Raw genomic sequence first — 22,592 nt, 5'->3', positions numbered from 1 at the left:
TTATCTAACATTGAATGGATACAATGGAAGAAGATAATGATTTTAAAACTTATTAAATATAAAACAAATTCAAATTGACTTTTTCATGTACAGTTATTAAGATATGTTTAAATATATAATAAGAGTTTTGCTTTCGTTTTGTTGCAGGGATACGAAGATAAGGTCAATCAACAGAACAGAGCTAATATTAACTTTAGAAAAAGTAAACTTTCTATTCGTTAAAGTAGATGACAACGTTTATATCAATAAGAAATTAGGAATTCTTACAGAGAATGCCACAGGCAAGTCCTCTTATATTTATTTTGATTGTTCTTGTAATGTGACATGCACTTTAAGACTAAAATTTCTATTTTTTCTCACAAGCTTTGGTGTCCTATGAATGTTCTCAAAACTTTCCTCTTTTGTCACAAACACAAAACTGAACCATATTTTATGCCTTTTGCATTTCGGCATTTTGTTAAATTTTGCTACAAAACCTCAAGTTCCTACTGATTCAGCGCTTTGTCTTTCTTGTGTTAAATATCTTTATATTTTGTACACATAATTTCAACATTATAAACATACATTTTCCATTTCTACAGAACAAATCATTATTTGTGCATTATTGTGCCTAAATCATTTTAAAACAATAACCTATGATATATGTAATATAATTAAATAGTTTATCTCTATAAATGAATATAAACAAATATATTTTCAAAATACGTCAATCATACCTAAACTTTTCTTGTAAAACATTGTTTAACAGATACAAGTTACATGGTATGTGTTATAATTACGTATTAAAAAGTTACTATCAAAGCTGATTCCGTTTCCTAGATATTGTGATAGAATTATGCTATGTTGAAACGCATTAGCTTGCGAGGTATATAAAGCTTTTGCAGGATCTGTATATGTAGACTGTAACATCGTGTAAGCTAACATCGAATACAGCTTACCCCTGACTGGATTGGAAGATGCTGCATATCACCGTATGTAGTTTACCTTTAGAAGATGACCACGACCATGTGTTTTCTTGACGTGTACGATACTTGTGTAGCTACAATTATGGGGTCTACTTATAGTACTTGACCTTCAAGAATGAGGTTACAACTACGACTTAACGACAACTTCTACGACTACAACGATAATTACAATGACCATAATTTTCAGAATTACAAGTACGGTAACAACTAACGATTTTCTTCACTACGAATTCTACGAATTTGAATATGACCACGACTTAATCGATGTCTCCGGCTACAACCACACCTGCATCGACGACGACCATTACTACAAATTGTACATTTACAGGTACGACTAAGACCTTTATGACTACAGATGTGACAATTTCCATGACAGCAACTGATACGATAACGGTTTTGACGACGTCAACGGACACGACTATGCTGACGAAGACCTCAAGAACAACGGTAACAACAACTTATTTTTATTTTACTTTTATTACAGAATTTATACTTCGTTCAGATAAAGATAGTAAAGAATTTCGTTTCGACTCAGAATCTCTCAGGATAAAAGCCATTGCGTCATTAACTGACTCCAGCCGCTTAAACTTTGAATACAAAGATTTACTTTTAACAGTAATTCGACATTCTGATGGTCCGTACGTTTCGGTAAGGTATAACGTAAACAAACAGATTCAGTATATGCAATTACATGAATCGACATCCGGAAGTGTATCACAAGTGTAAGTGTTTTGTTTATAATTGATTTATAAATCAAGACTGTTTTGTATTATTTTCAGTGTACTGCTTAATGTTTCATGTATATATATATATATATATATATATATATATATATATATATATATATATATATATATATATATATATATATATATATATATATATCATAAACAGACAATACATTGATATTGATGAAACACTTAAAACGATGGGCCAAAATTCGTTTGACGCGCATTTAAGTTTGTCATTCTACGTCAAAGTTGTTTTGCAGAAGCTATTAATACAACAAACACTTTCTTTTTCAAAAGTTACGCAGTGCAGAAATTGAAACATTAAAGACTAATACATAATGAAGGATAAGATAAGCACAAACCACTGATTTTCTTTATTAAATATTTGAAATACACTAAACGGTACCAATAAAATAGGCCTATTTCAACCTATAAAATTTAATTTCAGACGATATGTGTATGATTATGATACGCAGATGTTAAGTCAGACAATCTCCGAATTAGGTACTACAAGATACTATTATAAAGACAATGCTTTATCATACGTAATGTACGAAGATAGGTCGATGTTTTTGTTCCAATATAATGACATGGGCCATTTGAAGTCAAGAAGTTTCATAGTTAACAACAAAAAAGTTTCTGAACTAGTTTACAGCTATAGCAACGGGGGAATGATATCTGTTCACAATTCTATTGAAAATGAAACATACCGGTTGACATTTTCCGAAGAAGGAGATGTCATTCAAATATTGAGAGATGGATACTTACCAGATAGAACGGTTTTTACTAAGACAACGGAAACGAACTATGAGGGTGACACTGTAAGTAAAAAGCTGCAAACTGTATTGTAATATTTAATGAAGAGATAAGTAAATTTTGATTACAGGTTAAAAGCAATAAATTGCATGTTAACGCTTAGGAGAGGAAAGAATCAAAGACCAATATAATTATGTACAGTAACTGTTGATTAATATCTAATACAATTGATATTGCTACTTTATTCGAAAAATGAAAATATATATCAAGAAGTCAAGGCAACGTTCGCATAACCTAGCTGTATATACAATCTACATTCATTTTATGTATATTTTTTTCATTTGGTGCTATTTTTCAGATTGTTACTAAGCGAAAGTATGAAAATAACGGTAGGCATATTGTGATTGAAGATGGAAACGGCGATAAGATTAAAACTATCTTTAACGGGAAAAATCAGCTCACTGCGTTTATTGACGGACGAGGAAACCGATATGATATTGTGTTAAATGAAAATGGAACTTTAAGTAATATATCTTTCCCTGATGGAACAACTAGAACATACAGATATGCACATAACGGTCACACAACGACAACACAGTCAGGTGGAACAAAACGGTATGAGTACAATGATAAAAAACAGCTTCAAATGAAAGATATTGGAAATAATTCTGTAACAACATTTGAATATGACGAAACAGGGCAACTGACCCGAGCTGTGAGCAAACACGGGATGATTCGCATAAGATATGAAAACAGTAAAATAAAGAGCGTTATATATCCAGAAAACAGTATCGATTATGAATACACTGATAAAAAACAAGTAAGTAGAATTACAACAAATCGTGGGTATGTCGTGAAGTATAAATACAACGGTAACGGACAACTTTCCGAAATTGCTGATAATAAAAGCATCATACTTCGCGCTGAATACAACTCTAAAGGAAGGATAATTAGACGACAACTAGGTAACAACGCTTCTACAAATTATGAGTATGATCCAATATCCGGACTTCTAAAAAAGATGTCAAATCACTACCCAAACGGAACTATCGCTTCATTTTTCAATTATACGTATTCGACGAGAAAAAGGAGAGTCGCCGTTGACACACTTGATGGAAAATGGAAGTTCAACTACGATCGCGCTGGACAAGTTGTTACAATGACTGATCCAAGAGGACATGTAACGGAATACACTTATGACAGTACAAAGAATAGGAAAATAGTTTCAATAAATGGAGCTGAAAGTTTCAGCACGATAAATGAAATGAATCAGTATACAAAGTATCGAGATAAGATTTTAAAATATGACAAAAATGGCAATGTTATTCAGAGAAAAGGACCTTTATCAGAAAATTATACATTTGATGAAGAAAATAAAATTGTGTCCTACAAGTCAAATTCTGGTCAATGCAACTTTGAATACGATGCTTTGGGAAATCTGTTCATGAAAGAATGCAACGGACATGCCATGGAATTTGTTATCAACCCAACTGGAAACAATGATATGGATATACTAGAGAAGGTTTGCATCTTCTATTTGGCATTAAAGATGAATTAAAAGACAATAACAAATATCGATAATGTCCGTATTTAGACTGATGTTTTTATTTGTTTATTGGTTTGAAATATTCTTTATAATATGTACTGCAATTGGCGTTGAATAGCATTAGAACTTAAATATATATTTATTTCGCTTTGTTCAAGTATATTTTTATTTACAATAGTAATTTTTGTTTTGATATTTTATCATGATTGTAGATAGAAAAAAGTGGTGGAAAAGAAAATGTAACACAGTTTTACTATGGCGGAGACCAAATAGGTCTGGTAGCCTCAAGAAATCATAATGATAACCTCGTTTATTATATGTACGATCCTCTTGGGTAAGTAGGTCGCATTTACTTTATTATTTCATGTTCTATAAAGCTCATATAGTAATAATTTATGTTTATTCTTAGCGTTATTATGAAAGTCTGATAATACGACATTGTTATTTTTATCATCGACTTTTTATTCACCTTCAACGTCAAACATCTAAATGATATTCAAGCAACACATGTTACTGGTTTTTTAAAAATCAAATTTTAAATATATTCATTTCCATCCACAAGTCGAAATGTTCACTTGCATATATATATTTAAGAAAAAATAAATGCATTTCTAAACTATTAAAAGAAAGTTTTATGCCATATAAATCAGTTTGATAGTATGTCAATATTAATATTGTTCTATGTTATGACAGGTCTGTTACAAATATTTTGGATGATTTTGGAAACTTGCTGAATTCATATGAAAGGAATCCTTTTGGTGAAATTATTTCTTCTGAAGAAAAAATAAAATCAATGTTTACATTTATCGGCCAATGGGGTGTTGTCGACTTTGAAGAGATGACAGACATTTACTTGATGCGCACGAGACTTTATGACAGTTATTCGGGGCGATTCATGAGTACCGATCCGTTAGGTCTTAAAGCACATAGCAAAAATTTGTATGCCTACTGTTCAAATAATCCCGTTCATTTCAATGATCCAAGAGGAACGTGCCCATTGTGTTGGTCTATTGGAATAGGTGCTGGGAAAAGTTTATTAGAGTACGCACTCACTCATAAGACTTTGACATGGGGAGGTAAGAAATTTAAATAATTTCTTTTTAATTGTTTCAGTTTATTGGCGAGTCGTAATTAATAAGCCTTTTAATATGATATTTAGAAATATTTCACTTCTACCAATTACAAATACAATGTATATATACCTACTTTGCCGCATAATGGGTAATGTAGAAGTTTAAAAATCCTTGCAAGTATTAATACACATAACTTTTTATAATTTACATCCTTAATCTTCTTTTCCAATTGTTAACTATTTTGATAGGTGCTGCAGGAGCAATTATTGAAGGAGGGCTAAATGGAGCATTAAGTCCTTTACGAAAATTTTTGCCATCCCCAGTGATGGCTTTATTGCAAGGTGGAGTTCATGTTCTTAGCAGCTTGTCGCAACACACAATTGACGGGGAACCGTATTCTTTTAAAGACGCCACAAGTGAATTCGGTGATTATGTTGCGAAACAAACCGCTCTTGGTAAAATGTTGGACAATGCCGATAAAGTGAACAAAATCATCGACAATGGATGTAGTAAACTCGAAAAGTATTTTGAAATCATCCAAAAGGTAATCACAAATGTAAAAAAAAATGTTTATAATTTGTTTTAGTGAAGAAATAATAGCATATACATTTAATATATTATTTTTGTTTAAAAAGCAATTACGTGGTAGATGTGCAAAATGTCAATTAAGTGTAACTTAATAACGTGCATCTCATTGCTACCCTCTAGTATGTTGTTTGTTATTCGTTCATATATATTCAATTATATTTCATAAAAGGCATGTGGTTCAAAGAGAGGACTAGATAGAAAAGTTAAACAATTAGCAGACGGCATAACGAAATGGGTTCGATCTTTTGATCCGGTATGTCATATAATTGATACATTTACTTAAAATTATACTAATATTGTTTATATATTCCGGTTTGAAAGTTATAACACATTCACTCAAAGAATATATGAGCTATTTATCGTAAAACCAAATCCTTAAACTCTATGGAATGCCTCTATAATGAGATACATCGACATTCATAATCTAAAAAAACTTGAAAAAGAATAGAACCTTAAATATCAATTGTAATGGTTTGTAAGTTGTTTACTATTTTGAGCGTGTTATTGTGTCTGAAATAAGCCATTTCCATTGACCACTGGCCGTTAATGTTTAATATTTACTACAACTTAGTTAATGACCTGTTCTACTATAAATCATTTCTTAAATGTTTAGTTCAGCTATAATCATTGTTTGTTTCTTGCAGAATATGTCTACGCAATTCCTTACGTTTTAATCGATACGATATCTTATAATTAAACGGTATATTTAATATTAATTATTTTGGCCTTGGCAGTATCTGATTATATTTTGAATATAATTATAAGATGATTTACGAACATAAGTAGAAAGAAAGGGAATCCCTTATAAACGCCTTCAAAAGGAAAATTGCTGCCCCGTTTTCATGGAGCATGTTCGTGAATGAAAGTGGGAAGTGAGCTCCCAATAGCAAGGCTTAAGTCGTTTTTTTGTAAATATGAATATGGAAACATTCTCAAATGTCTAAACAGCGGGGTTCAAGAAATCTTATAAGAGATATTCTAGGTAGTTTATTGTGTACAAAAAACATTTGTTTTCAATATTTATCTTTTAATTTATTGTAAGGAAAGCTACCATTAACAAAGGTGAACAAACGACTGATGTTTTAGCGTCAGCTCTTTAAAGCATCTAAAGTCGATGTTATTCATATTTATGTATGTATACTTTCACTCTAGAATGACATTATTGGACCGGCAGGATATGGGCAAGCCCGTTTTATACAAAAAACCCAAACTATGGAATATACAATTAGATTTGAGAATAACGAGAATGCTACTGCACCTGCTCAACGAGTTTATATAGAACATAAATACAATAAGCACCTAGATGCAAGAACTTTCACAATGGGTAACTTTGGGTTTGGCAACTTTGAACGGAAACTTCCACCAAAAAGTAAACTGTTTCAAGTAAGTTAAATTATACTTGAACACAACCTCAAAACTTGCATGCAGGTTTTGATGCTGTTATTGTGTAATGACAAGGTATTTGACAGGTGGATTTCTAAAAATAACAAAAATAATATATATATATATATCGCGTCAATGAACAGAAATAAAAGGAACAAAGTACCATAAAATCTGAACGGATATTTATTTCATACTATAACACTTTTAAAATTTTATAAGCATCATGTAGTTAACTTTAAATTGTATTCATATGGTACATTACTATTTTCATCAATATTTGAACTACATATGGAAAATTTGTTTTCGTGGACAATTCCACTTAAATGACTTTTGATCAAAGTAGTCCACTATACCATGTATTGTGTTATGAGTTTTGATATGTTTTGTCCAATATCATTACAGGGGACATTAGATAGGACTGCAGATTTGGGAATTTTAATTCGGGTGTTTGCTGGACTTGATCTTAAGGGAGAAATGGTAATTTGGGAGTTTGAATCGATTGACAAAGCGACAGGTACATATCGGCATGAACTGAATCTTTGTTTCACTTTTATACGTCATTGTAAGTGATACAATAATTGAATAGTTCAAAAAGGACTTTTCTTTTTGTCAATATGAAGCTTACATTTAATAAAACCTCTTTCAAAAAACAGCTACACTATAATTTGTAATAGTTTATGCAATATTGTTTGATGCGGTATCTTACATTTACAGAAATATGAATATATTAACAGGTGAACCCCCGTCGGACCCTACTGTTGGGTTTTTACCTCCAAATAACGGTACATCCGGACAGGGATATGTCACATTTACCATGAAACCTAAACAAGATACACCACACCTGTCAATTATACATGCTAATGCTTCCATATACTTTGACCAAAATGAGCCTATTGATACTCCAAATATCGCAAATACGGTAAATTTATTTTATTCCGTTTTGTGGTTTGATTCGATAAAATAATATCAACAATATTGGCAAATATCTTTAACTCATTTATCTGACGAAATAAAATAGCTATAATAGTATTGACAAAATACGTGATTTTTACAAAAAAAAAGTTTATAATATATTATATATATCTAAGTTTTTATTTTTGTATAAGTTTATTGATTTTTGTTTGTTTTTTTACGTAAACATATTTTTTTTGTATATTAAATGACATCTAAGAAGTACATTTAGATATCATTGAATTATAGATAGATGATACTATACCTGATGTGAAAGGGTCAATTATTGCTGGAACTGAAACAATAGATTCTGTTACAATATCTCTTATTGCCTCGGATACTGGTTCTGGTGTAAAACATGTTGATCTGTTTGAGGTATTAGGTAGGTATCACCTGTCTTTTTATTGTAATTGCTATGTTCTTCCTTGCAGTCAATACGACAATTAAAGACATGCACTTCATGAGTGAAAAAGACACAATGACTTCAATATAATCAAATTTCTGTTGTTATTTCTGCGAACACTAATGCTCGTTTTAGTATTTTTACATCAATTCTTATAATCAAGGCACATAAACATTCGGAACTGTACCTATACAGATTCATACATGGAAAATAACAAAACAGAAAACAAACATGTTTTCGTTCTGTGTCTTGTTAAGAAATCTTTTGAATCTTTAGGCATGTGTCAATAACATTTCAATAACATTTGACACAAGATAAAGTGGCGCCATGACCGATGAACCTTTAATTATTAGAAAATTGAGGGCTTGTTTAAGTCAAATTTTTCTTTAGGAACTTTAAAGCGAAATAAAATTATAAGATATAAAATATGACATATATCATTATATATGTTATTAGACTGTGAATAAAACATCCAGCCGCAGGTATATATGTAAGTAATCAAATTGACTTACATATGCATTAGTTTATGTCAAAGTAATGTTTTGAAATAGAAACTGTCATTTATATTATACGACTACCAGCAACATGAGATATTGTATCTTCTTAGTGTCTTAATTGATGAATTTATTAAGCGACGAAGGCTAATCGTCCTTGTATGTTAATTTAACAGTCGTTAATAATTATTAATTATTATTATTATTATTGTAAAAACTAAACTAAAAAGGCATTGTGTATTTTCTACATATGTTCCATTATCAATGTATTGAATCATTAACCCATTAATGCATGAGCTTTTTGTGAAAATGGCTGTTTTCATTGAAAAGTCTTCCGTTACAAGTTCAAATTGCTATAAAACTATGAAAACTGCTTCAATACTAAGCAAACTTGGCACAAATGTTGACTGGACGATTGCCTTTGTACAACATGCTCTGTCTTAAATTTCCTGTTACCATGACAACGAGGGGGCATATCAAAATTGCCAAAAAACACTATTTTTCGTTGATATTTTCCATCAAATTAGATTTCGAACTGCTGCGACTTCTCAGTCGGTGGAGATAGAGTCTTTCAGCATTGGTTACATGTACTTTTATGATTGACCTTTGGTCATTTCTAACCTCTCACAAGTCCAAAATTTTCTTGGCGATGAGGGGGACTACCGCCCCCTTCAAACCCCCCAAACACAAGGGGCACATCCCCCTTCGGGCAACCCCCCTGATGTATCTTTAGGATAGTGGGCGGCGCCGAAAAAGTGGTCACTTTTTTAAACAACATTTCTCAAACAAAAACAAGTGTTGTGGGGCCTAAATAAGGCTTTTTGACAACAAAATGGGGGGGGGGGGGGCTAAAAAGGCGTTAAAATGCGTGTATATCGGGTAATGGGACAATATGTTTCGTTTTCAGAACAAGGTTTGAAATTGTACCGAGGTGGCATTTCAGAAAATCATTGCTTGATTCACTTGGAACTAGGAAAGTCGAAACATTTACTGCCAATAGCTGTAGACCATGTTGGAAATCATGAAAACAACATCAACACTAGCTCCGAAAACACCATTCACGCGAAATCAAATATCAAATTTGGTAACATACTGTTCATAATAATAATCACATTTCATATTTGAATGAAACAAGACCTAACAAAACAAACTAAAATATAGCAATGAAAATATCATTGTTACATAAAGTAATATTTCTGTAAAGTTGAAGACATACCACAATTGTGTGTGCGTGCGTGCATGTGTGTGTGTGTGTGTGTGTGTGTGTGTGTGTGTGTGTGTACGCGCGCGCGTGTTTGTGTGTGTGAGCTAAGTTTATATTCATATACATAGAAAGAATAGGCAAAAAATCTTATTGCGAATAATTAAACGTTGTTCTTTTTATACTAGATTGTTGAAAAAAAACGCTTGTTGTTTATTAAATATAACATATCAAACAACTTTTTAATTGCCGATGATAATTAACAATACTAAAATTAGTATATCTTAATGCGGTAGATTTGTTCATATACAGGGCAATAGGAACATCGAAAACATTTAATTAGACCAGGGGCACTTTTAACGTGTTATTTGCCTATATATCATGTTAATTAAACAATTTTAAATTGTGTCTCAATGTTATATTCTTATCATACAGGTACTTGTGACTGCTCAGGTAATGGAAACTGCAGTAGAAGAACAAACATTTGCATTTGTGAAAGCGGATATTATGGCTCGTCGTGTAATTCTAGTGAGTATTGTAATGGATACAGTGAACTCATTATTACATGTATTCGGTATGCGGTTAGTATAAATTTGCATGAAGTGACGTCATCCCATTTAGGAATAAACGTATTTCACAGTTTGTTATTTGTGATAAGCGGTCCTTTGATTGGAGATGATCACGAACAAGTCTAAATAGTGTACATGTAGTACTAGCCAATTTTTAACTAATGATTACAATGTTATTGTAATAAGGACGCAAATTTGTAGTTTCAAACATGGATTTGAATGAATTTTCTTTTCTTTTTGCAGACTGTAAAGAAATATCAAATTAATTGAAACTCGTAAATCTGAATTAACTTCCCTGACACTTTTTGCGTTATTGTATACTTACGCTACTTTGTCGAGGTATTTACCGAACATGTCATGGTACTTATTTCAGAAATGACAGGTCTAAGGACCTTATAAATGCCTGATTATTTTGTTCATAGCGGTTATATACAAATAAATTTAACAATTAAAAAGAAAGAAATTAAAATGCACGAAATTCAAAATTAGGGAAAATGTAGGCTACTGATATTATAATGCAAATATTGACCTGTTAAATAATCTACACATTAATAAATAAAAAAAAACACAAACAACATAGTTTAGGGTTTTATATCAACCTGAAATCAGATTGTAATGACTGGCAATTGATTAGCTGAAGAGTTAGTTTAATCCATGAATCACGTCGAGTCGAGACAGCTTTTGAAAATAATTTTTTGTTAAGGTTACGTTTTATGTTGCACCAACACTAATTTTACGGGTACCTCGGTGGAGCAACCGATGTTATGCGTTATGTAAGTTAGCTGGCTGTATAACTTCCTTACATAAAGAATTCAAATACCCTAGTGTGATTTGAACTCAGCGGTGACAGGCAAATAACCTGAAGTCAACGACCTTAACCACTCAGCCACGGACGCTCCTATTAACGTACTTTATCTTATTTATGCTGTATAATATTTAAAAGGCAGTACGAGGATTGTCTAGATAGTTCATGCACTTTTTTTATTTGTTTTCTAATACAACACATACATTTCACAAAATTTGCCAGCAAAAGATATATATCTTACATACACATTCACAAAGAATAAATGAGCTGTAATCAATGTTTGTATTTAAACAGTCTCAACATGTAATATATATGCCGTCACAGAGCACGCACCATGACAACGCCATTGGCGTAAAATTAACGTAACGTTCTCATCCTCATGCAATGTTACGCATTTTCTGATGTCGGCTGACTCATCGCCGGTATACGTGTTTGTGCCAATCCGTAACAAAACTGTACATTACAAACCGTACATTAATGTGTATTTACGCTGAAACAACGAACTTTCCTCCGTGTTTTCCCACTTCAATACCGTGAAAAGGGTCCAAATAAGAAAAACATATGTCTTTGAATAATTGTCCTGTTAAGGTTCCACCTTTGTGGGAAATTTGACTCTTCGTTTCGTGTATACGTAAAAATTCAGATGACACGTCTTCCAACTATTCTATTTCTTCCGTTATCAGCAGCCATGGTACTTATCAAGCGCATAATTTATACATTTTCTGTTCCTTTGCCATAATTGTATGCATTTCATATTCTACAATCCATTTAAAAATTTAAAAACAAGCCAACAGTTAGACGTTTGTCTCGTTAACGCAATATAGTTTATTTTACGATATTCCGACTGTGCTACTTTCGGTCGTCCAGAGAGTTACTTATCCAATACACTGTCACCTCCGCATCTTAATCTGTTTTGACATTTAAAAATAAGTTGCCTTGAACATTGTTAAGTCGAATCAGTTTTGAAAAAAAAAATTTAAAGTCTCAGTCGGTGCCATATTAGCGTTGCCATAAAGTTTAATAACATTACGTTGTTGATGTTATCTTTGCAACACAAAATTAACGAACCATCGATACCTAAAACCGTCGTAAAAAAGGTGTTTATTTGCTTATGACGTCATGAGTTTCATTAAATATCATGAAATGGTAGAAACAAAATGAAAGTTTGCGCTAAAACTGCAATTTTACAACTTTTTATTCGAGAAGCTATTAAAAAATCAATATGCCCCATGAATCGTTGATCATGTTGCTATGGTGATTGATGCTTTGCAAACATTACCGTTAATGATTTAATTTAGAAATATATACATATACTGCTTATACATATTTTGTAGCCTTATCCGGACAGTTCTCGTATTTTTGAATTCTATCAGCTGATGAGCAGTATTTCGTTTTTATCCTAAACAAAAGCTTACTTCTAATATTTATGATATTTCAAAGTGTACATAGAACAGATAAGATCATGTGAATATTAGTTTTGTGTGTCACCTGTGTAAAGCATGATTAATAAAGAGTTTAATTTGCAGCTATCCCTCCACCGGAACCTCCATTGCTTGAACTAAAATCCGAGGCAGGATTTACCAATGAACCAATCGAACTGACCATTTCGGCTAGAAACCTTTCTGGATCTTTAGAAGATATCGAAATCTTTGTCTCCGGAATGACAAATGGAACAACGTTTTCAAAAGGAAGAGTTGAAAATGACAGCAGCGTTTTACTATCGAGTTCGGATTTTGGACTCATCCATATTACTACGGGAAATCCCGGCGAACAAACTTTGAGAATTAAAGTCATTCAGCAAACGAAAGAAAATAACTTCACTAGAATTGGAGAACTGCCTGTCATGGTGTATCCTGAAGTAACAAACATTTCTATTGAGTTCGAAGGTTGTTTCACAAAAGATCATGCAGAACAAGTAGTTGTTACTTTAAATTCATCCGTTGACATTCTGACTAGCGAGGAACAGTCAATCATCCAAAACAAATCGACGCTTATTCCATATACTGTAAGTTTGGCACTACCAAGCTGGGTCAGACCTCTAGAGACTTTTGAGAGTGACAATGTATACAGAATAGAAGAAACTGTCACGGGTTATGTTCTCAAATTAATTGGTCGTTTCGAGCCGTTTATGATAACTTATCATGTCAAAATTGAACCCGATGGTGTACCTTCTTTGGTATTTTCAAAAACGTTCCAGATTTCTTCCTTTTGTCATGGAGGTAAGTTTTATCACTATATGTGGGAGCCATTTTCTACACAAGTCTGTTTTATATTTAAACTAATGTTATGTTTTGGCATCTGAAGTTTTCCATTCGCAGTTGTTTTATTCCATGTCATCACAATACATGTACTTGTTCATGTAATGAAACATTGACAAAATGTAACTTGTATATTTTATAACCAACTTGTTTTACTATCCTTCGAAATAAAGTAGCTTTATATCGATAAAATACCGGTACATGCTTGATATATCTCAACGACACTGATTGTTTTATAATCTAAACATTCAAAAAACACACTCACGTCACTTTTTATCTTGAAGATTGCGAGGATAGAAAATATGGCTTGATGTGTGATAAAACGTGCGATTGCGACTGGAATAATGCAATAGAGTGCAATCAATTTAATGGATCCTGTTCATGCTCACGAGAGTGGAAGGGTTTCACGTGTAATGAATTCGGTATTCATCAACTTAATATCTTTTTTCTTCTTATAACATTAATTTATTACAGCGAATTATGACATTATTAATCTTTTTACTGTTAAATGACTTTATTTATCAACAATTGACCCGGGTAGTAATTTATGAAATAAATTGTCTTTTTAGTAATTGTTAGTTATTCACATATCCACAATACATGCTTAATGTCAGAACTGTGTACAGTTACAAAATATCTTATTTTATAGTTCGATATATAATAAACAAGTAACATATAAATGCATTTTTAAGTTATTTGATTCGGAGAATATTCTTAAATCCTTATTAATTTTAACTTTGTAGCTTGTCCGTGCATAGTAAACAATACTGCGCTTTGTGATCCAGTAAACAAAACGTGTCAATGCCAGGAGGAATGGGAGGGAGAATCATGTGATATCGATGTGAATGAATGTCTTAACAGCTCAAGTTGTGAAACTGTCAACAATACTGGTTGCCAAAATAAAGATTGGGGATTTGACTGTCTTTGCCTAGTAGGATACGATCTTCAAAATGGTTCTTGTATCGGTATGTAAAATTAGAAAACTATTTTATTGACTTGAAATACTGCTCGATTGCCTAAACAAGTAATAACAACTATAAAAATATATTAATTAGATCGTGAAGTTCCTATAATTCCAAATTTACATTTTTGAATCCAATTCCAAGAGATAAACACTTATAAACATAGAAATGCTGTGACCTGGACAGAATTCAAACGTAGCTAGTTGACTGATTGTCCATTAAAACATTACCTTACACCCGATGATATCAAATTTCGTATACATTCAAAAGTATATAAAATTCATAATGCTATAATCATAAAACAAACATGTTTCTATATTTTATTAGACAGAATAGTTTTCAAACATGAGATTCTTTTTAATAGTTCTAGGGGTGCACAAGAATTGACGTGAATGGAATAAGATGACGTTATTTATATATATTAGAATTGTGCTTACTTGGTTGGTTATTTTTCTATTTTCAGAGATAAATGAAACGATTAATTCAACAATGCTGGAAGACAACGCTGGTAAATCTTTATATATTAATGCATCGTTTGGAAGGCAATATTATATGGCGCATAAAAATGCTGATGCATTAGAAATATGTGTTATTGAAATCATTTTAATAGCAAAATTGTAAACATTCGCGAAGAACCTCCTGTGACTTTACATAACATACGTACATGCCAAATATAAACACAATCACAGAATGTTTCAAGAGTAATACTGCAGAAACCAATTATTATTAACACAGTTTTAAAAGGGTCAAAACTCTATTAACGGTTGATTGCAACCAAAATCTAACTTGATATGCGTTATTTCAGACAAAAATTTATATGCCAAATATAGACATAATCACTGTCATCCATCAAAAGTAATGTTGCGGAAACCAATAATTTCCCATGAAGTTGTTTAAAAGGGGGCTTTCACAATTAACAATAAGCTTAATGCAGCGAAAATGGAAATTAAGCTGTGTTTTGATATAACATACTTAGCAGCCAAATATAAAAACAATCACTCAAAACTTTAAGTTTGCCTGCGGAAACAAATAATTTCATTAATAATAAAAAATGCTTCAAAAGGGGCATAACTCTATTAATAATGACTTGATTGCAGCGAAAATCGAACTTGATCTTCTGTTATCTTCTAAACCCCAAAATCACCTTAGTTCGTGGGACAGACGGTCGGACAACGACCAGAGCTGCATCAGTACTCAGGGTATAGTACTTAAGTACCAGTACCAGTACTTGGCAAATTATGCAGTACCATTACCAGTACCAGTACTAGATTTTAGCTTGGTACTGCAGTACCAGTACTTTTTTTGGTGAAGTAATTAAGTATCAGTACCATTACTTTTATATATTCATCAAAATTTGAATAAATACACAGTGTCAAACAAATAATTGCAAATATTATTCAGCAAAGGAATAAAATCATAATTTACTTTAAAGTTTACATAACATTTTTACAACTTTATAGTTTTAACATACTTTTTACAAACAATATTTACAACATAATATTCATGTCATATCATATTGTTTAGTAACCAGTCAACTGTAATACAATGCAATCATCTTTCATTTAAAACACAACAGTCTTTTGTTGCCTTTAACACCTTCACACCTCTGTTCAATTTATACCAAAGTAAATAACAACTTTTATGGTGCTTATAATAAACAATATCACTTGAAATAGGATTATTTAGAAATAGAAGCAATTAATTAGTGATTAGTTTGCTCTTTTACTAGTAAATACAAAGTAATAAAAGATTTTAATAAGGATATTTTAGGGTAAAGAGTTATTGAGTCTGTTTATCTCAATATAATGTTTACTTAAAGTCTTTGGTGCTTTTTTATGTTGAATAATTTGTTAACATTTGAAGGAATATTGCAGCAAATTATCTATAGATTTGATAACTAACTTTTCACAAAAATAAAATAATGCAATATACAGCTTTGATGCTATTTTTATCAACACCAAAAGTACTGCCTACCAATGCAGTAGCAGTACCACTTTTTAAGACAGTAATGCAGTACCAGTACCAGTAGTAGCAAAATTTTGTAAGAGTAATTCAGTATCAGTACCAGTACTTGCAAAATCGCTGCATTACATATTGCAGTACCAGTACCAGTACCAGTAATGCAGCTCTGACAACGACATACCATAATACGTCCCGAAATATTATTTTTATCATTCTAGACAAAAGGATTACTCCAATAACCTTGCACTTAGACATCGTGCTGCCGCCAAATGTTAATCTCAAAGTTGCGGAATCATACAAGACATACGCTAAGAAGGCCACTGATATGGTAACCGAGATATCTATATTATACGAATAAATGTTAACTACTATCATATATATAATTATGCAATTTCGGTCTGTTTATTCAGCAAACGTTATAAATATATGTAAAAGTAGTACATGGGCCTTTGTATATTATATTATTTGATGCGAAACGCATGAATATGCTATGAGCTCATGGGATTTGTAAATGGAATTATAATAACTGAAGTATGAATGGTTATTTAAATGTGATAAATGTTTTCGTTATTGTTCATGTGAATTTCAAAGAACAATTTACTTTGATTTCGGTTTTATTGCAATAGTAGCTTTAAAGATATTTGTAGATAAATGATTTAACTCATTTTGTTTATAGCTAAAACACTACTACAAGGAAAAGCTTAGGGATAACTTTGTTCAAGTTATTATCAACAGCATAAGGTAAAATACAGTCATTTTTCTCATGCTTTTAGTATTTCAACATAATATTTAAATGACAGTGTTAAATTATGCTCTTTTTGTAAATAATTGAGTGTAAACCCTTTTGAATAAAAGATTTATTATGTACATGTGTAAATCGTTGTCATGGTAATTGTTCAACAATATGAAATGTGTTTATTGGATATAAAGCTTGGTTCATATAACTTGGTTCATATAAATTTAAATGATGACTGAAATTTTTATACTTGTATAATTACAGGAGAGGTAGTGTAATCGTTGACCATAGTGTTATCACGAAAGATACTGATGAAGGGTCACAAGAACTGGCTATTGCTGTTTATGATATGAAAACGGGCAATGCATCATTAGATTTTGATGGCAAAGCAGTGCATGTGACTGATATTATAGTTGACAATAAAAAAGGTAAACAACCTATGTAAAATTACTTAGCTATTACAAGCTACAAATATATTGTGTCTTTCAAGTAACAATGTTAGTATTGAAAATTAACACTCAACAGGTTCTGTCATAGTAATTATGAAGTATGTTTACATCCACACATATCTATTCCATTTGTACATTGTTTAAAACTATCAATGATCGATATTTCAAAAATGTCACTTTAAAATGCCCAGTAAATTTTAGTGAAAGCTTTCTTCTATTAAAATTATTCTAGTTCCGGTTGACATATGTACGTTATATACATCATTCAATCCATGTAACGTGACTGGATGTGTTACTATCGAAGGGAAGCCTAGCTGCCGGTAGGTTTATAAGTTGTGTATTGAAATATTTTCTCAAAAGTCTGGTAATATTGTAAAGACGTGTTAAAAAGATGTAAAGACTTACTTTTCAGACAGTGTTCCTAGTGATGATACAATATTTCGTAAGTTTTCATGAGAAATCGAATATGAGATATTCGGAAGAAAAAACAACAATGCTATTGATCATCAGATAAATATGAAAGTATATTTTTTTATACCTGATACAAATGTTGTTTTTTTAACCAAAATTTTAATAAATACAAAAATGACAAAAAAATGAATAAATGGAATCGTACTAAAGATTGTTTTTGACTTTTGTTTCAGAGTTCTAGATCCGCCTGCAAGTAAGTATCAGATATCTAAACTATTTTCTCTAATCAATAAAGATGAACAACTTATCGTGTTATTTCCATTAAAAGTCGAAATTTAGTAAAAACTGACTGAAAGCTGATCCACTCGCTAAATAGTTTCAAAGTAAATTTATGTTAATTGAAAGGGTACAAAAATTTCTTTCAGATCTGGCTGCACTTATTATATCATTGGCTGTCGGAATTCCTGTTGCATTCATTTTTATTGTTGTGGTCACAGTCTTCTGTTGTTTGAAAAAGGAGAAAAAGCCCCACATAAGGAGAACAATCGACTACGATATTAAAATACCACGAGCAAGCTTGATCAGTAAAACCCATCAAGAGTCGCATTTCCGATATCGGAATCCAATTTATGACGGTACCTACGACGAGATGTCACCAATGCATTAGCTTCTTACGCGAGTTATTACGAATAAAGTATCAAATAGTGCCGACAATACATATTCGTTTTATGTAATAACATTTGTAATGAACGATTAGAGAACGTTATTGACAGTGTCAGAGAGAGAGAGAGAGAGAGAGAGAGAGAGAGAGAGAGAGAGAGAGAGAGAGAGAGAGAGAGAGAGAGAGAGAGAGAGAGAGAGAGAGAGAGAGAGTACATATTCGTTTTAATGTAATAACATTTGTAATGAACGCTTAGAGAATGTTATTGACAGTGTCAGAGAGAGAGAGAGAGAGTACATATTCGTTTTATGTAATAACATTTGTAATGAACGCTTAGAGAATGTTATTGACAGTGTCAGAGAGAGAGTACATATTCGTTTTATGTAATAACATTTGTAATGAACGCTTAGAGAACGTTGTTGACAGTATCAGAGAGTGAGAGTACATATTCGTTTTATGTAATAACATTTGTAATGAACGCTTAGAGAGCGTTCTTGACAGTGTGTGAGAGAGAGAGGGAGAGAGATTGATACTAACTATAATATTTGAATGATAGAGCTTCTTATAAAAGAGTTTAAAAGATTGATTGAAAAACATTATTAATCAGACTTATTGTTTCTCTTTGTTATTATTTTGCCTCCTTTCTTATAAAAGAGTTTAAAAGATTGATTGAAAAACATTATTAATCAGACTTATTAATCAAGATAAATACAAGTTTAAAATTGTTTCTCTTTGTTATTATTTTGCCTCCTTTGAGAGCCCTGTTTCTTATTGATATTATAGATCAATCTTTTATTTTCCGATGACTTCCTATGATAAGTTCTTAATTACATGCTTTCTACTAAAAAACACCTCTTAGTTACAACAAGCGTGGTTTTACGCACGCGAAGAAATGGTCAGCGGTGCACTGCATACCTTTGGATGAGCCGAATAAATGCTTCCGACACGAATATCTTTATCTGCTCAGGTGTTAAAATTAAAGTGGAAGCGTTACGACACGACAATTCCATTACGTTCGTACTGACAGTACTCGTTTAATACCTTGACAGAACGGTACGCTTCAGCCAACGCTGTAATATGCCAGGAATCCGTCATCATGTGTCTTATTTATACATAATTATATAGACGGTGTTGCTCATGATGGTTTCTCATAATGCCTTGAGCATTGATTCTATCCCGATTAAATGTTATATAAACTTTTAATAAGCAAATGACCAACTATTAAACATCAAATTTGCATCAACGTAGAATATAAGAGAATTAAGGAATCAAACCCGTTACCAAATCTAAGCAAAATAAAACAGCACACTTGTGACCTCGCTTTACTATAAAAAAGGCGGCTATTTCAATTTTTGAAACGAGAACTATGTTAAAAGAAAAAATACAAAACATTAAGTGATAAATTCCTTCAAAACAAACTTGTTTTCGGGTTTCTAAAAGTCATCAAATGGATATATTGAAAAATTTAGATGTTTTATTACAGTGTAATGCAACAGCTCTTAAACCGATGCAATTTGTCTAAATGCGAAACAGTTCCACTCTTGGTGGAGACAACGTATTTACGAATCATTTGATTTTAGCCTGCTTCCACGATATTAAATCTTGGTAAAATACAGAGAATTTTACAGAACATTATTTGTAAACGAAGAAAATGTAAATAAAGATGTTGTGCAACAAAGCCAACATTTAAAATTGGCCATGAAGTGTTAAGCTGGTGTATATAATTGTTTTTATGTACTTTTATTGTTTTGACAACTCAAAATCGTGTCATTCCGCAGTAAATCATGCGTCTTGTTCAAAATCATATAAGAGAGAGCTGCTTTGCAGCCGAACAAATTTGAATACTGTGTGCGGCTCTAGAGTGAGTTGGAGGTAAAAAAATCTAGACCGAAAGAGTTTGGCTAGTTTAGAGTTTGGCTAGTTTGAAACCATCGAGAGAGTTGGATATGAACTTGTGTTTTTAGTGCAGATCAGCAAAATTGTGACTCATGATCTCTCTGGCAAACGTTTTAAATTACAATCTTTTTTGTAAATGTATTACTCCTTGTCAAAATTAAGTCACCCACAGCCGCTTCCACCGCTGAAAATTCTTGACCAACGCTAAACGTTTGCCAAACAATACAAGTCCAAATCCGAGAAGGGCATTTTCACAAGAAACCGACCCACACTTTATAATGTTAACTATAACTGACAGGTATCAATAGATGTCCAAGGAAAAGCACTCTCCAGTTTCTTCAGTGCTCGATTGTGAACTGCGCATTTTCTTAATAAAGAGATTATTTTAAGTAAAGGTCAAATAAACCTTTCGATCTAGGAGTGGAAGTTACATACAAGCCCCATCAAGGTGTTTCCACATGTCCAGTTTCAAAGTCATAATTGAAGTTATTGATCATAAAAAAATAAAAATAAAATAATCCAAAAAGTTACAATGGTCTTTTTAACCTTAAAATGAGTATGACACTCATGTACAACTGATCAAGGTAGACATTTTACAATGTTAAAGTTGAACGGTAACAAAACATTGAACTAGCCATCAAATAAATATGTACATGTATTTGTTTTTTTGCTGTTGTTGAGTGCTGGCGCGACTCAATGCTGCACCTTTCACCTTTAATTTTGAGTGTGTATGACAGGTACAACCCAATAAAGTGCTGGTACATAACGAAGTCATTGTATTTTGCTTCAATGACCAGTTTTATTATTTTGTTATTTCAGGCCCTAGTGACCCTGACCATTTGACCTGAAAATAAATGTGGCAGATATAACTCATATTTAAAGTTTCTCCGGAAAAGCTTTATTATATAAATATTAAAGTCAATGGCCATTCATTAAACTTTACAAACATTCCAAAAAAATGTTACCAGAAAGCAAGCTGATACCAACGCTAACACCAAATTGTTTGTCATGACAAAAGTTTTACATTTTAGTCGAACACTGGAGCTTAAACTCGTAAGGCAACTTTTTAAGATGAATAAACCTCTTGCGGATGACATTGTTCACCCTTTGTTACACAAGTCACATAAAACCAAAATGTAAGCACGAGTAGACAGCCAGATAGAGGGAGAATAAACCTCTATGAACCAGTTTGTGACTAAAACATTAAGTCGAACCTAAAGTGAGTAAATACTGTATTTAAATGTTTTGTTAAAGCGTGATATTTATGAATTCATAGTTTGCAATTTGGAAGTAAGTGGGAATTCCGATTTATTGAAATAATATGTGATGCTTTTAAAATTGATAATACAATATTCCTATCCTGAAGTATAAAACGTGTAAAGTTTCTCTTCGCTTCTTCTCAATAATAATGATACTGGAACCAGCCTTTTTTCCTTGACCAAGAAACTTTACATTCATTGCTTTGTACTGATTGGTTCCAGGAACGGATTCAAGAGTGTTTCAATAAACTTATAGCTTGCAACACAGTCGAACTAAAATAAATGTGTATAAACATTGAAATTGATAAATTCTTCTTTAGTCGGGGATTGCATACTGCACTTACCACTACCATCCATGTACATGTTCAGTTTAACTGAACCTGCAATATGTAATCTTTTTTTCATATTCTTTTTATGTTGGATCGCATTAATGGAAAATAAATCCTGAGCTTTTGAACATTAAATGTTTTGATTAATGTTCAATGATGTTTTGATTTTTTTCTTTATTTAACCAGCATGAGTGGTGTATATAT

At 32.0% G+C, this 22,592-nt stretch overlaps 1 protein-coding gene across 1 annotated transcript in view; it reads left to right on the top strand.

The window, feature by feature from the left end:
• LOC132745057 (uncharacterized) overlaps positions 1 to 19,631 on the top strand; it is a 34,078-nt gene extending 14,447 nt beyond the window's left edge. Inside the window, exons 8-31 of the mRNA XM_060733892.1 lie at positions 148 to 281; positions 1,450 to 1,687; positions 2,145 to 2,517; positions 2,811 to 3,974; positions 4,211 to 4,332; positions 4,692 to 5,074; positions 5,320 to 5,615; positions 5,829 to 5,912; positions 6,812 to 7,042; positions 7,445 to 7,556; positions 7,777 to 7,961; positions 8,243 to 8,375; positions 9,798 to 9,974; positions 10,527 to 10,619; positions 12,992 to 13,684; positions 14,008 to 14,145; positions 14,467 to 14,688; positions 15,149 to 15,193; positions 16,866 to 16,975; positions 17,324 to 17,388; positions 17,648 to 17,811; positions 18,065 to 18,152; positions 18,477 to 18,496; positions 18,669 to 19,631. Of these exons, the coding sequence (XP_060589875.1) occupies positions 148 to 281; positions 1,450 to 1,687; positions 2,145 to 2,517; positions 2,811 to 3,974; positions 4,211 to 4,332; positions 4,692 to 5,074; positions 5,320 to 5,615; positions 5,829 to 5,912; positions 6,812 to 7,042; positions 7,445 to 7,556; positions 7,777 to 7,961; positions 8,243 to 8,375; positions 9,798 to 9,974; positions 10,527 to 10,619; positions 12,992 to 13,684; positions 14,008 to 14,145; positions 14,467 to 14,688; positions 15,149 to 15,193; positions 16,866 to 16,975; positions 17,324 to 17,388; positions 17,648 to 17,811; positions 18,065 to 18,152; positions 18,477 to 18,496; positions 18,669 to 18,910 (5,512 nt within the window). The 3' untranslated portion in view covers positions 18,911 to 19,631. The remainder of the gene's footprint in view (positions 1 to 147; positions 282 to 1,449; positions 1,688 to 2,144; positions 2,518 to 2,810; positions 3,975 to 4,210; positions 4,333 to 4,691; positions 5,075 to 5,319; positions 5,616 to 5,828; positions 5,913 to 6,811; positions 7,043 to 7,444; positions 7,557 to 7,776; positions 7,962 to 8,242; positions 8,376 to 9,797; positions 9,975 to 10,526; positions 10,620 to 12,991; positions 13,685 to 14,007; positions 14,146 to 14,466; positions 14,689 to 15,148; positions 15,194 to 16,865; positions 16,976 to 17,323; positions 17,389 to 17,647; positions 17,812 to 18,064; positions 18,153 to 18,476; positions 18,497 to 18,668) is intronic.
• The last annotated feature ends 2,961 nt before the right edge of the window (positions 19,632 to 22,592 follow it).

The sequence above is a fragment of the Ruditapes philippinarum genome, unplaced genomic scaffold (genome assembly GCF_026571515.1).
Source record: "Ruditapes philippinarum isolate M1 unplaced genomic scaffold, ASM2657151v2 ctg2578_1_1_1_1, whole genome shotgun sequence".
Classification (NCBI taxonomy): Eukaryota; Metazoa; Mollusca; class Bivalvia; order Venerida; family Veneridae; genus Ruditapes; species Ruditapes philippinarum.
This window is presented reverse-complemented; position numbering and strand designations above follow the sequence as displayed.